At 38.5% G+C, this 14,597-nt stretch overlaps 2 protein-coding genes across 5 annotated transcripts; both read right to left on the reverse strand.

The window, feature by feature from the left end:
- LOC105169780 (F-box protein At3g54460) lies at nt 635-10,157 on the reverse strand. 4 transcript variants are annotated; one of them, XM_011090311.2, is made up of 10 exons: nt 9,578-9,706; nt 7,943-8,231; nt 4,428-7,040; nt 4,126-4,339; nt 3,233-3,514; nt 3,090-3,149; nt 2,856-2,986; nt 2,469-2,583; nt 1,995-2,166; nt 635-1,006 (listed from the first exon to the last, which is right to left on the reverse strand). In XM_011090311.2, the coding sequence occupies exons 3-9, from the start codon at nt 7,013-7,015 to the stop codon at nt 2,002-2,004; spliced, it is 3,555 nt and encodes a 1,184-aa protein (XP_011088613.1). In that variant the 5' UTR covers nt 7,016-7,040; nt 7,943-8,231; nt 9,578-9,706; the 3' UTR covers nt 635-1,006; nt 1,995-2,001. The 4 variants fall into 4 exon arrangements, with proteins under 4 accessions (XP_011088613.1, XP_011088596.1, XP_011088622.1 ...); XM_011090294.2 differs by lacking the exon at nt 7,943-8,231 and having other exon boundaries at nt 9,578-10,154; XM_011090320.2 differs by lacking the exon at nt 7,943-8,231 and having other exon boundaries at nt 4,428-7,075; nt 9,578-9,703.
- Nucleotides 10,521-14,271, reverse strand: LOC105170188 (protein NRT1/ PTR FAMILY 5.4-like). Its single transcript, XM_020692706.1, is given in 5 exon segments — nt 10,521-11,552; nt 12,460-12,658; nt 12,661-12,961; nt 13,624-13,841; nt 13,941-14,271. Coding segments are annotated over 5 exon segments (1,653 nt in total). The 5' UTR covers nt 14,014-14,271; the 3' UTR covers nt 10,521-10,690.

The following is a 14,597-nucleotide window of genomic DNA, read 5'->3' on the forward strand; positions in this document are numbered from 1 at the left end:
TCCTTTATTAAACACTCTTTAGTTAAAAGAGTGTTTCCGCAGTGAACTTTTGGTTAAATCCATGAAAGTACCGAGCTGATTGACTAATGTTAGGCAGGCGTAATAGCAGGGCAGGGCAGGGCAGGGCCAGGGGGGGCGATCCAGTTGGCATTATGGCAGTGTGTGAATCCATTTGATATTGTGTTTTTGTTTGATTCTTTCAAATTCAATTTCTTCTATCAAAATGTAGGCATATGTGAACGGAGAAAGATAACACAGTTCGCTATTTGAAAATTAATGGGACTCAGATCCCACATTGATATATTACATACTAGCGTGTGCTGGCACTCACAATTATGTCTACAAAATGAATTAATTTTTTTTTTAAAAGTACTATTTCTACATTGATTGGATAATAAAAAATATTATAATAAGTTATTAAGAAAGAGAGGAAAAATAAAAGAATGTGAAACTGATAAGAGGGAGATGAGTAAGAAACTGGTGAAATAATTTTAAAAGTACGTGGAAGTTGATGAGAGGGAGATAGAAGAAGTTAGAAGAGTGAATTTTTTTTAAAAAAAATGGTGAAATATTTACAAAAAACAAAACAAAACAAAACAAAAACTAGCAGACACCAAAACAGAGTTTTTCAATAATAAAAGAGTTTATAAGGGGGTTATATGGCTTTCTGCACTCGAATTTCAATTGCTTACTGAATGAATATTCTTTTGGTAGTTCCAGGACAGGACACCATGATAACAGTGTGATTGCATTCTCTAACATCAAACTAATAGACACGTTGAACCATCAACAATGAGTCTCACATTTGCTGGAATTATATCATATTCAACAATGCATCTGAAAAGCAAAAAATCAATTTCTTCCTTCTATCTAGTCTTGCTACCAATGAAATCAAAAATCAGCAGATGCCTTCTGAATGCAAGCAGCTAACCTGTTGTTGGTTGTCCTCCACCCGGATTGTATATATATGTCAAGAGTCAAAAAGAATCATTCATACAGCTCCGCCCTACGAAGGAGAGAGTTGTGAGTGTTAGATTGACTCCTATGTAGATGGTGGTACCGTGTCCAGATGCAGAAAATAAGACATACCTAGACAATAATGCTAAACTAACAAGAGAACATAAGGATCTTTTCTTTTTTTTTTTGGGAACAGAGAAGAGAACATAAGGATTGCTCCACATTATTTTCTTGGAACGGGAAACTCACAAGAATAAGAAAGAAAATATGGTTCAGAAATTGCAGCAAATAATCATACGGTACACTGCAGTCAAAAGAAATCATACAGTGCACCAGAAGCAGTGTATTAAATTATTTCTTACAGTTCGTCGGCTTATCACAATGTAAACGGTGAATCTTAAATCACAAGTAATCTAGCAAAAGGCAACAGAAATGAAAGTTTCCAAGAGAAGTGAACGCTAAAGGGAATATCTTCAGCTACTTCTATAAGCTGAAGTTCTCAATCATTATGTTTCCGAAACAGGTAATATAAATTGATTACGGACTGAAGGAGGCTATTCATACCCCTTCCCTCCTACATGGAAATGATATTACAAATTACATTTCAAAAATGACCAGATCAAAACTTTTTGTATTATCAGAATCTCAGTTCTAGTGTGGGCATTCTCTTTTATGTTTCCTCTGTTCCTCCTGGAATTCTGAGGGTTAAGTAAGGATGTTTTCCCACCACTTGGTTTTCTGAGCACCATCAAAGAAGACGAAGTTAGACAGTAACGGTCCTTTAAAAGATTGAACTTAAAATGTAATATTCCTTCTACTGACGGTGAATCTTTTCTCTAGAATCTAGTTAGGAAAAGGAAAGGGAAATGAATTCTGAACTGGTTAGTTATTTGCACTATACCATCAATATTAATAGTTTACAAATTAACAAATAAATAAAATTAGCATCGATTCGTTAACCTAATAGCTTATATGTCAACCCCAGAATCAACCGATCAAAAGCATTAAGGGTAAGAAAGTATGAAAGAGATCCAAACCTAAAGATTATAACTTATCCAGCTGTTCTATCGTGGAGCTGGTGCGCACAAAACTAAGGTGAGTCAAGTAATTGCTCTCAGCAAAATCATGTAATGTGCGAAATGACCGTGTCCCGTCAAGACCATTTGTACCAAATTCTTCCTTCAAGAACCTTCTGCATTCATCACCATCCTAATGAGGGTGCACACAGTTAGTTGATGACATTTAATTATACAAATGACAGTTAAGACAGATTATCTATTCTGAGGTTGGGTTAGAACAATTTAATCAGGGCATTATACAAGCAATCAAGGGGGTGTAATAACATCAAGGTGTCTTAGTAACAGACTCCTAGACAGACCAAGGCAAAAAATTTTGTCAAGTGAGGTAGCTTAGAATTCATACATTAAGTCCTTCCCCATCTGTCACAGCTCAAATAGAAGATGCTTTAGTGCTTAAGCATTCAAAAGACAAAATGAGAAGGAGAACACCACCTGTAAAAATTTCAACATTTGCTCTTCGATTGTGCCAGTCATTGCTAATGTCTCCACATGAATGGGACGTGCAGCACCCATTCGATGAGCACGACTAATCACCTGCTCCTCCATGCTGATGAATTTTTATAACAATGAAATCCAATCAATATATGTATAAGATAGAGATATAATAGGTTTTACTGTTCTCAGCAAAGTTAAAACTGGATGCAAAAGCAGAAAGACTTGCAGATAAATAGTTCATGGAAAACAAGGATATTAGCTTGTAAGAAGAAGCATTGACATGCAATTATGCTGGGAGACCTGCCTTAAGCAGACCTAACATGATGTTAAAACTTTATCAAAGTACTGGTTATACTTGTCAAGACATACAGATTCATCTATTACCTTCTATCCCATATAGGTTCCATTAGATAGACACGAGTCACAAAGCTTAAATCAAGACCTAATGCTGCACTTCCATCCATCAAGAGAGCCATACAATTTGCATCATGCTGGAAAGTTGCTAGGGATTTCATCTGAATTCCATCCATCAAGAGAGCCATACAATTTAGCAACTAAGCAGCATCAAAAGTATGAAGCCATCAGAACCACAGGAAATAAGGAAGCAAACAAGATTACCTTATTAATAGAGTGCATGGGACTATACATTCCGGCAAATTGGATACCAGCTATACCCAACTGGGAAAATATTTTGAAGAGATATTAGCTCAGTAATTGAAGAGACTATCAATAAGGATGGAGTATGTCTGAATATACATTACCTGCTGTTCGATGACATGGATATGCTCAAGAAACTGTGAAAAAATAATAACTTTCTCAGAAGGTACATGGCTCCCCTCATTTCTGGCTTTATTGCAAGCCTCCTGATCCAGTGATATGTGGAAATAACTCCTGTTAGAGGAGAAATTAAGTTCATTAGAGATAACCTCTCTCTTGTCTCCATACCCAATTGTCCTATTCATTTCCTGCAATTCTTTTAACCGGCGAACTAGATATGTAACTTTGCTGCTGGATGTTGACTGCCAATCAGGATTCCAGTCATCCTGTTTCAAACAGAAGCATCTTTTAAACCATCACAACCAGGTCAGGGCATATCACAAGTACATGATGAAACAATCATTAGCAAAGTATAATTTGCAGTCACGAGGACATGTAATCTTCTCTTCAGTTCATAAAAGACCACCCAGAAATTCATTATGCCTTTATTTATGAAAAGTGCATCTGACAGTACCTTGCACACATTTGTAACAAATATGAAATAATGAATCCTCAACTCTGTGAACCAAATGTAAGTTAATATTCCATCAAAATGTTAATTGTAACCTTCTCGCGGATGCAAGTGATATTTCCACTCTAAATCAGAAATGAAGAGGACAGGAAAAAGAGTACTTTTAACTTAGAGAAAGAAACTTTACAGGATTAATTCTATGTGATTTAATTGGTTGAAGACCCACATCCTAGACAGTAGCAATTTTCCCATTTCTTAATATAAGAAAATTAAATATGACAAGGTACTTCTTATCTATGAATTCAAAGTTGGATGAGCATTGGCCTAGGAGATGAATGCTACATGCGTCTATGCCTAAGCGACACACAGAAAATAAAAATAGGGAATGGTAGATTATATCAAGTATATACACTAGCTCAAGTCTACCTGCTTATATGAAGGCTGTAACTCAATGAGATCCTTTGGCACAGGCCACTTAGGATTAGGATTCTCTGGACGAGCTAATTCTTCTGGACTTTGCATTTCATATGAGTTACCACAACCAGGAAATGTACACCTTTCACTGTCTAAAGCAACACAATCAAGGCATAATAGATGCCTACAAGGTGTAATGACGGGTAAACGACACCATTCTCTGCACCTAACAATATAAATACCAAGCAAATTATCATTATGCCCCTAAGTTAACTGAAAACAACATCTCCACAATGAGAAAGCCCTGATCCTACCTCATACAATTGCCACCATGCAAGAGACTGTACTTTACAAAAGCATACTCCTCTGACGCAGGATCCAGACCATTATCTACTAGAATATCCATAGTTTCTTGAATATCTTGGCCAGCATCTGTTACTCTGACATGTCCAGCCACACAGCAGGATAACCTCACATTTTTTATAGTCGTAGCTCGAAATTTCCATTGTTTTGGGTTCAATAAACTCTCAACATGAGACGAATCATTCCAGTCCGCCATCAAAATATTACGCCTAACTGTTTCTACCAACTCATTGTAACTTTTTGCATGTTCTTCTGAAAAATCCACAAATGTTATCTTTTTTATGCAAGGTGGGATTGCTTTCAGATCTATTTTCCTTGCACTAATCATGCATCTGTTAAGCAACTGCAGCAAGCGCGACCTGCCCTCTTCCATCTCTGCCTCAAATGGCCTTAGGATACCTGCTTCCCATGATTTCTGATGTTGGCCATAAGTCTCTTCTTTGAGGAACTTTAGCATGGGTTGAAGATAAGATAGCTGACTGTTAGGAGTATTGGGAGTTGGCGTACCTGTCAACAACCAGCGGTTAGTGGCAGTTAGTGACACTGCCATTTGCAATTTGTTTGTCAAACTGAGACTTGAGCCAAGAGTATGCCCCTCATCCAACACGACCCTAAGCCAATGAACTTGCATTAGTACGCTTCTTTTACGGGGCCCCCACTCAGCACTCAAACGATTGAAGGTAGTTATTACAACATCATAGTCCCAAGCCAAACAGTGACCAGAAGGCTTTTTCTTTTGATCACCCCATATATAGACTCTCAACTGACCTGGTCTAACATGCCTTTCAATCTGAGTCCTCCAGTGATCAACAAGATTTGAAGGGACAACAATCAAAGTTGCACTTGACAAATACAACCTCAGCGAGTCTAATGGCTCACAGAGAGCAATCCTAAGGGAATTCAAGTCAAAGGCCAGGTTCACAAGACTCTTGGGATAGTACCACCTCAAAACACCCTTTTCCACTTTTTTTATAAGGCCAAATGCTTGAAATATTTTGTGATAATCACGAGCAACTCTCGTATCAAATAGGGAGGTCCCTACGATCGGGCTCACTAACCCAATTGTTTCCATTTCTGCAAGCTTACCTGGTGAAAGTTTAGCCAGCCACATCAAGGCTTTCTTTGTCTCAGAATTGAGCAATGTATAGTGGTCCTTTAGCACTCCAATGAAAAATGATATGTTCTCCTCCTGACCCCCAGAGGACCCCTTGGCGTGGAAGCCTGGTAGGTATGTGATAGGCTCCCTACAATCCCAGGATTCTTCAGGAACATTACAACTCTGGTAAGAGGGGTCACCATTCATACTACAAAACCATGCTCTGGAAGTATTCGCTAAACATCCATCTGCAACCTTCCGCCACTTGCTACAAGCATCACACTGGACCCAAGTTTCATTATATTCAAGATCGTCTGTTACTGTCTCCTTATCCCTCTTCCTAGTCAATGATATCCTGCAGGCCAAACCAACTTGGTTACCCCGAGACCTTTGTTTGTCATTAGAGGCGTGCTTCCTATTCTTTGAGCATCTCTCAGAGGTAAAAGATGGCTCCTTATACGCAGCTAGAAGATTTCTCCTCGCATTACTCCAGCTCCTGCTGGACTGCATACTGATAGTTGCAGGTGTTGAGCATGCAGGTTCACACAATTTAATTGTTTTGTTAGAACATGAATCAGTGGGTTCCACTATTTGCTCCCTGGAAACAAGAGGCCAGGGTGACTTTGACTCGTAGCCACTACAAATCCTTTTTGGGGTGAGTTCATCTAGACATAATTGTCCCCTCCGAGTTTTATGACCCAAAATGTTCTTCATACTAGACACATTACCCTTAGTTATTTTGTCAGCACGCGCTTCATAATAGCCACACCTCTGATTCCCATCATGCATACACCAGATCACTTGTACTGCATCTGGTGGTTCTGCCAAGGTTCCTTGTGTCTTCAGAATAAGAGAGATAGCAGTGATAGTCTTACCCAATCCAGGTTCATCACAGAACATTCCACCACGAAAATCCCTAATTGTAGGAACTATACCAGCAACAATTTCACCAGAAACCACATTGATATTAAAATCAAAACCATCTTCGGTCCTGAAATTCATACACAGGGGATGTTTTAGGACTTTACAGTCCTTCTCACGCTGTAACATCCACTCAACTGCAGCCTGCTGATGAGGATAAAGTTTAAGCTTCATGCATGGCATGATGGATGCTGCCAAGAACCTTAAATGACGGCACGCCAATGAAATCTTAACAAGGTCAATTGGGCTTAGTATAGTTAAAATATTAATCAAAATATCATCTGACAGCACCCAGATACCAGATTCACACGATGAGACTGCTGGTTTTACTCTTGAATCATCACAGTCCACCTTCTTTGTCACGCAGGGTAAGCTCTTAAAAATTTCCTGGAGTTCAAAAAGCTTTTTCTTCTTAAGATTGTCAGGTGCACTACAATGCCATCTACAGCCAAGGACGTGACAGTCCGTTACACTCCAAATGCTATAATAATCATCACCATCCAATTTGACAGACTTCAGCATCAAGCCTCTAGCTTCCCAATCACAGCTGCCACCAAGATTTATAAACTACATTAGGGTCAGCTGCAAGGTAAAACCATTTACTTCAGGACAATTTTTCGAATGGTCAGTGAATATTAGCAACATATTCAGCCGTGACTGAGATAAAATTGCAGCTAGGGGTCATCTTACAGCACAATATCATGCAAGTCACAGAAGACCATCATCAGTGTCAAAATTGGGCCAGTTGGCATTCGCAAATAGAGCCAGAAAGAAACCATTACATCTGTAACCTAGTCATACGACATTGACCTGGCTTTTCATGCTATTCAATTACAAAAGCAATCCAACAACCACTTCCAATTCCACTAGAGAAGACTCAATAGAACAAACAAGAACAGTAAGATAATCACGAATTTGGACAGAAGTATGTCTTTGTCCCACATTTTGAGATGAAAGCAGGCGTATAATTGTTCTGATTTTCAAGAATGTAAATAAATATGTAAACAATGTTACAACAGATAATATATGTCTACTTATTTCGGAAAAGGCCCAAAAGGTCACATTTGTTCGAAACTCCTATGATTGAATTGAGAGGCCGACGCAGTTTTTATATCTCTTCTTGTGGTGCACTGATACTCCTAAAACCTGTCCCACGCAATACCAGATACTCTTAGGAGACTCAACATATAGCATACGAGGTAAGTGTCTGATACATTTATTAGAGTCCCATAAACTAAGGCCAACCCCTTATTCAACAAGAAGTTGTGTATTCATTCCAAGTCAAAATGAAACAACATGTTCAATGAAAAAATCCTTTTTCTTTCTTTTTTTCCAAATTCCAATTTGTATTTCTTTCTAGCAATGGAAAGACTAAATCTAGTACCTGATCAGTTATTCAGAAATTACAAGCATAATAGGAGCATCTGTCAACAAAAGGAATCGCCCTACCTCAGAAAAGACAGATTGTTGGTACAATTGCTGCAACCAAAAGCACACTGCACACTAACTCAGTCACAAGTAGAATGCTGTGAGACTTGCTGACAAGAGTGATATTCCGTTTCAAATTGGAAACAGAGAAGAGAGCGGGAACTAGAAAGCAACCAACTTCCATGGACGGCTGAACTTAAGTCAAATTTATCGCTTTCTTCCTAATAAGAAGAATCATTTTCTATATGATCTCATGTCAAAAAATTTCAATGCTCCTTTTCGTGCTTCGCTCCATCATAGAAGAAGCCAACTGCACAAAACAAGAACGTATTGCAGTTGTAAGTGATATTTTGGTCACGAGGCCCTACCAATTATAATTACACAAAAGGGGCTCCTCCTTATGATTCTATAGATGGTTTCCAAAGTGCAAGGGGTAAACTCAAACTTCCCTATTCAGGCTACATAATTGCTCTTGAGACATTCCGCCATAAGAACAAGATAATAAAAGAACTCACTTTCTTGTAGCATGCATGGGTTCAAAACCTGTTTTTCCTGAATTCGACTAGATCCTAGGAATAGGTCAAACTAATTGTCTTGCAAGTGCAAATCTGTATATTAATCCTGTGATTGACTTGATCTCTGACCTCTTCCATGACAATCTGAAATGACAGCAGGAGAGAGGGACCTTGATCTATCAATAAAGGGAGCACAAAAAGGGCATTAGATGGTTTCAGTTTTCGAACAAAAGACACTTGAACGTAGGAGACTCATTTCAATGCTCTCCATGACTTGAGCATTGTAACAGTGCTCAAGGCTCATTTGGGCTACGGCTATCATACAAGACAAGGGAATAAAGATCATTGCAGATAATTAAGAACCATTCCAATTTTATACTTAATACAATCCAATGACGAGAGTGGAGTTGCCATGGCATAAGTGAAGATAGAATCATCCCCATAATATCTTAGTGACTTTATATCAACACTTTGAGAAGTAGCCTTAGGCTATTCAATCAAAACAAGCGATCGCAAAATACTACTTGTGTTTATTCATTATCTTGCCAGCACGGTTTCATGATGCGCACAAATATCAAGTGATATCCAATAGCTCAGTCTGGTTGGACCGGGTGTAGAAGACCTTGCCTACCAGTAACCATCAATTTATAGTAGGTCAGTGGTCCTTTTGACCCAATCATCTTGGTTGAAGCCCATGCAAGAATTTAGCTATCGCAACTGAAAACTATCTATCTTCTCGAGGAGTGGGGCGCCACTCACAGTTGCTCCAATGGTTCCTAAATAGTTCGAGCAAGGAGACTTTCCATATGAAGAAAAAGTGCAGCAAATCTACAAGGCTCAAGCAAGAATCCAAAATCCAATATAAAACTCTTTATTAGTATTTTCCACATTGAATACTTAAAGTAGATTTAAATGAGGTAAACAGAGGCAAATATTTCATTTCAGGAAAGCAACAGTTTGTGACGCTGCAGTAGAGCCTACCACCAATCTCTCTCTACAAAAGTACTATTGGATAAACCAAAGAAAAACAAAATTCAACCAACCATCATAACAGCTAAGCTGCCAACAAAACTCGATTCCACCAAAAAAGGGAAAAGAAAATTGCATAAGAAAAAAACAAAAAATAAAATAAAACTCGTACCTTAAGTGTTTGAAAAGAGCGGCAGCAACGGAGCTCGACCGCGGGAACTGCCAACCAGACCACAAATCTGTCGGCAAGTACACATCCACCAGCACCACAGCCCTAACTTCCCTGCTTCCACACTCGGCCTCTGTCCTGTGTGGCAAAATCCTCGTGATTCGGGCCACAATTTTCAAGCACTTGTGCGTTACGAGGGCGTGCAGCTGGTGCACCACGCTAATCGATCCGTGGACCATCCCAATTCTGCTCCAACGCTTCTTGACAGACGGCGTGGCATTGGAATCGCAAGATTCCGGCTTGCCGATGGGGGTCAGGCGAACGTCGCTTTGGGTGGCGAAGTAAACATTTGGGGGTTCGCCGCCAATGCTGCAGAGAGAGTTGAGGGGAATGGAGGAGGAGGCGTCCGCCGGAGCTGTGAGAACGGCACATAGGTAACCGCAGAGTTTATGGTCGGGCGGTAGCTTGGCGTCGTTTTCCATCTAATTTATTTTAGTGAGAGATATTTCTGGTTTTTCGATTCTGTGGATTTTCTGGGAAACGATGATTTGGAGAGAAAGAAGGAAACATTTATACCGGGGGGCGGGGGCAGTTATAAGAGGAGGCTGACTTACAAGGAGGACCTCCTTTCAAATGACTAAACTGCCCACATGGAATCCCATATTAATTTGTGTTACGCCCACACTGTATTAAAATTCCATAATATGTATATACGATAGCTTGTTGTATGATTAATTATTTTTTAAAATTTTATATTAATAATAATATAAATAATATTATACTTGTTATATAATTTGTTCAGATTCGATAAATTCAATATGTATTGGAATTTCTCTTTTTCGCTTCTTTCTTGTGTATCCCAATTTAGAAAATTATTGATTTATAGAGTTTATCGAAATAAATTCGTTCTAATGATATATTATTAAAAATAAAAGATACAAAAAAAATATTGATTTTAATATTTGTCTACATTCTTACCAAACACACAGTTGGACACATTTTAATTTATTTTGGTATCTTCATATCACATTATAAAGTTCACAAACATCACTACTTATACATCAAAAGCATTTCTTCACATATATGATCTTTCCGTAGAAGTTGAAGATGCATTTCCTAATAGGATCCTTTCTCACTAGAATGACCACCTTGATCATGCCCAATCCTCTTGTAGACGAACCTTTTTGCAACACACACATAACCACAAAAATTGGCAGCACTCATTGCAGCCAGAACCCAATAAAAGTACTCAACATTCCCTCTATTAATGTTGTCCCCAAGCCACTCATGCCCACACCTTGAGCTAATCCCTTGCACAATAGTTATCAAAGCACTGCTCAAAAAGCTCCCCACTCCGGTCACAGTAATATACGCGGCAGCACCGATGCTTCTCATCCCCACGGGCATTTGCTCGTAGAACAACTCCTGCAATCCAACGACCGTGAACACGTCAGAAAGCCCACACAGCATGTACTGCGGGAGCAGCCACCAGACGGCCATTGGAACCACTGATTTTGGCTCGTCTAATAGCCCTTTTTCTCTTGCAATTCGCACCCTTCGGCCCTCGATGCATGCTGCAACGGCCATAGTCAGCACTGATAGTAGTAAGCCAGTGCCAATTCTTTGGAGGATGGTTATGCCGGAAGGGCGGCCTGTGAGGGCCCTGGCAAGGGGGATGAGGGCTCGTTCGTATAGTAAAACGGAGGCGAGAATCGTGAGGCCTGTGAAGACTTGGAAGGATGCTGCAGGGATTTGGAAGGTTGGTGTGATGGATCTGTTGAGGGTGCTGCCTTGTTTGGTGAAGTATGTGCCTAGTTGAGCTATTACTATTGCAAACATGAGGCAACTGAACCAGATGGGAATCAGTTGGAAAACTAGTTTTGCTTCCTCTACTTGGTTAACAGGGCACAGCCTCCAGGGGTTCCTTTTTTCACTTGAAGCATCAATGTCGTCTATGATCATTGCTTTGTCCAGGAACCTGGCAGAATTGTGATCAATATGTAATTATATGCTTGTCTTCCAATTATAGGCTTGTAGACCTTGTCGACCACTCCATCAAAAAAATAAATAAAAAAAATTCAAAAATATGCAAGTCGTGAATGATATCCGTGACTTCTATATTTTTGTTACGATTGAAAAAATTGTACTATTTGTGTTATTTTTTATTTTTCTGATTTATATTAATAAATAAGCCAGTACTCATATGTACACAAAAATTACACCATCTATTCTATCTAAAAAATATAAACATAATTTATATATATATATTAAATATAACAGAAGTTTCATTAAGATTTATAACAAAAAAAATCCAATCTAGCTAGCTCTATTTAACAATGACATTAATCTTTTAAAGATCATAATAAAAAAAATTAAAAGCATATAATAAAATATGAATTGTCGATATTATCTACTTTATAAGCAATTATTTAACAAATTAAATTAGAATAAAAAATGCAGACACTGCTCCACAACTGTACCTAATTATGATGGATTAACGGCCGTGCCCACATAGGTGGAAAGAAAATAAAAATTCCACACTAGAAATCAAGAAGATTTGACGTACAACACGCCCTAAATTCTCCATTTTTGGGCTATATTTAATTAACATATAGTATTCATATAAAAAGCCCTTTAATGGGTTGACTTTGTGACATTACATATTTGTTTCACTAATGATTATAAGTAACAACTTTTATATTAGAATAATTATTATTATCACTAATAAATAAAATTTATTATCATAGAAAAATAAATATTTTATTACTTTAATATTACGCATAATTATTAATAACAATTTTGTCATTTAAAATTTTTATTAGTGGGTGTTTTTTAATTTAAAGTAATGATGAAAATGAGTGTGTGTAGATTAGGGAGAAAAATACCTGAACTGGGGCGTACGAGCCAACGCCTGAACCCCGGCACCACCCTCCATGTTCACATCATCTTCATCGCAAACACCACGCCCCTCCCTCTCCGACAACCCCCTCTTCCTCGCGGCGGCAACCACCACTTGTGCGACCCTCGTGAACGGGCTCCCCACCGGAGCCTGGCGGCGGTAACTCCCACTTCCAGCCAAGAACCAGCCACCGCCACCACCAGCATCCCGAACCCCAAGCTCCACCCCACATAGTCCTCCACGTAGATCACCACCAACACCGCCGCCGTGGCGCCGCACACTATTCCGACGTACCACCAGTTGAAGAAAGAGCTCTTGGCCGCCTTCTCTTCAGGTATATTCTCGTCAAATTGGTCCGCCGCAAACGTCTGAACGCATGGCTTGTGCCCGCCTTCGCCTATGGAGAGAATGTAGAGCGCTATGAAGAAAACAATGTGCCGAAGTGGCAGAGGAACTGCTGAGACTGCTACAGTCAGCAGAACTAGGCCCAGCATTGAAATTAAATACTTATGTAGTTAAAATTTTCGTTTTTGTAAGCATGTTTTTATGGGTAGGACTGAAACAAAAAAAACGTTAAAATCATTTCATTAAAATCAATAAATAATTTTTTTTGCGATAAATTTTCAACTTGTGTTCGATTAGTTAAAAATAATAAAATCTGCTGAAAATGTTAAATTACTAGTCTCGACTCATGTTTAATTTAATTAATTAAAATTGGTTCGAACTCAATTTGATTATTATATATATAAACATGTAAATTATAGTATGAGATGCAACATTAATTTATTGTAGAAAAGAAAATTAAATAAATAAAAGAAATGTGATGTATTACTGTTCCATTGATCTCATCCACATGAGTGTTTACTTAGAAAAAAAATTAATAGGAAAAACCGAATGATGATCCAATATTTAGTGAAAGACTTTTTAATTATACCAACTTTACTTTTTGAAAATTAATGAATTCAACTAATGAGAGTTTGTTGAAAAGTTGTTCCTAAGAATAAGGAGTCAACCAGACATTGAATAGTGCGAGAAAAAAAAGTTGTGCAGTGCTACACAAAAAGCAAATTAAAGACGTGATTTGTAAAAGTAGGAATGTATATATATATATATATGTATATACATATATATTTGTATAATAATAACATACAATGAGGTAAATGATGGATGAGAGGAGGATAGTCTTGAACCGGCCGACGTAGGAGTCGGCCAGAAAGCCACCAACCACCGGGAAGATGGCGGAGACGCCCTGCCAAGTGTTCACATTCTTGGCAGCGGTGGCGGTGGGCTGGCCTAGCACCTTTGTTAAGTACATGAACAAGTTCCCGGCCACTCCATAATATGCAAATCGTTCTGCCACCTCCACGACTAGTTTAAAATCGATGAAAAAGATTAAATTAGTTACGTGTGTATTTCATCACAAGAATCGAAAAAAAAAAAGTAATTAGAAGAGAAAACGTAACGTACAAATAATGAAAATGGCGGATTTCCAACCACCTCTGGACGTGGAGGGTTGCTTCATTGGGAAATTGGAAGCCATGATGTAACAACGGTGATAGTAGGAATGATGTCTTACTTCCTAGTATGCTTTCTTTTATAGTCGAAGGACACGAACATTGGTAATGGGAGGGTACCCCACATGAGTTGTGGGGGAGGTTGGGGTGGTCAGAAAGCACTGAGATGGTAGTGAGATTTGGGGAGAAAAACACTAGTGAAAGGAGAGAATTAATTTGATTGGGAGGGAGAGTGACAAATTGTGTGGAGGTTCTGGTCTGAAAATGGGGTTTTAGGGGGTGATTGAACGTCAATAGGAGGGGAGCAACAGCAAAAGGAAAGAAAGGGGTTTTGATGATATTGGATGGATGTCTTGTCTATGTTGTTTTTGCTATTCAGAATCTTGGGGAAATTATGAAATCTTTGCATGGTGGACTTTTGAGTACTCCTAAATATCGGCTTCCAGCTCTTGTAGGAGCGTAGGCATATGACTTATGTGCATAATTAGATTCCAATTGTCTTGATTGAAACTTGAGTTAGATATGAAATGTAATAATTTTTATTTTTGTGGTGAAAATAAATTATAAAAATAATTTATAAATTAAACAGTACTAAAGATCGACAGTATTT

Source organism: Sesamum indicum, linkage group LG1 (genome assembly GCF_000512975.1).
Source record: "Sesamum indicum cultivar Zhongzhi No. 13 linkage group LG1, S_indicum_v1.0, whole genome shotgun sequence".
In the NCBI taxonomy this organism is placed as follows: Eukaryota; Viridiplantae; Streptophyta; class Magnoliopsida; order Lamiales; family Pedaliaceae; genus Sesamum; species Sesamum indicum.

Bases quoted from the DNA above. Each gene is read 5' to 3' on its own strand.
- LOC105169780 (XM_011090294.2), bottom strand. From the start codon at position 10,056: ATGGAAAACGACGCCAAGCTACCGCCCGACCATAAACTCTGCGGTTAC. The intron at 7,041-9,577 runs GTACGAGTTTTA...TCTTGGTGGCAG, and splicing joins GCTCTTTTCAAACACTTAAG to CTGTGATTGGGAAGCTAGAG. The intron at 2,987-3,089 runs GTAATCTTGTTT...GATGGAATTCAG, and splicing joins CCATGCACTCTATTAATAAG to ATGAAATCCCTAGCAACTTT.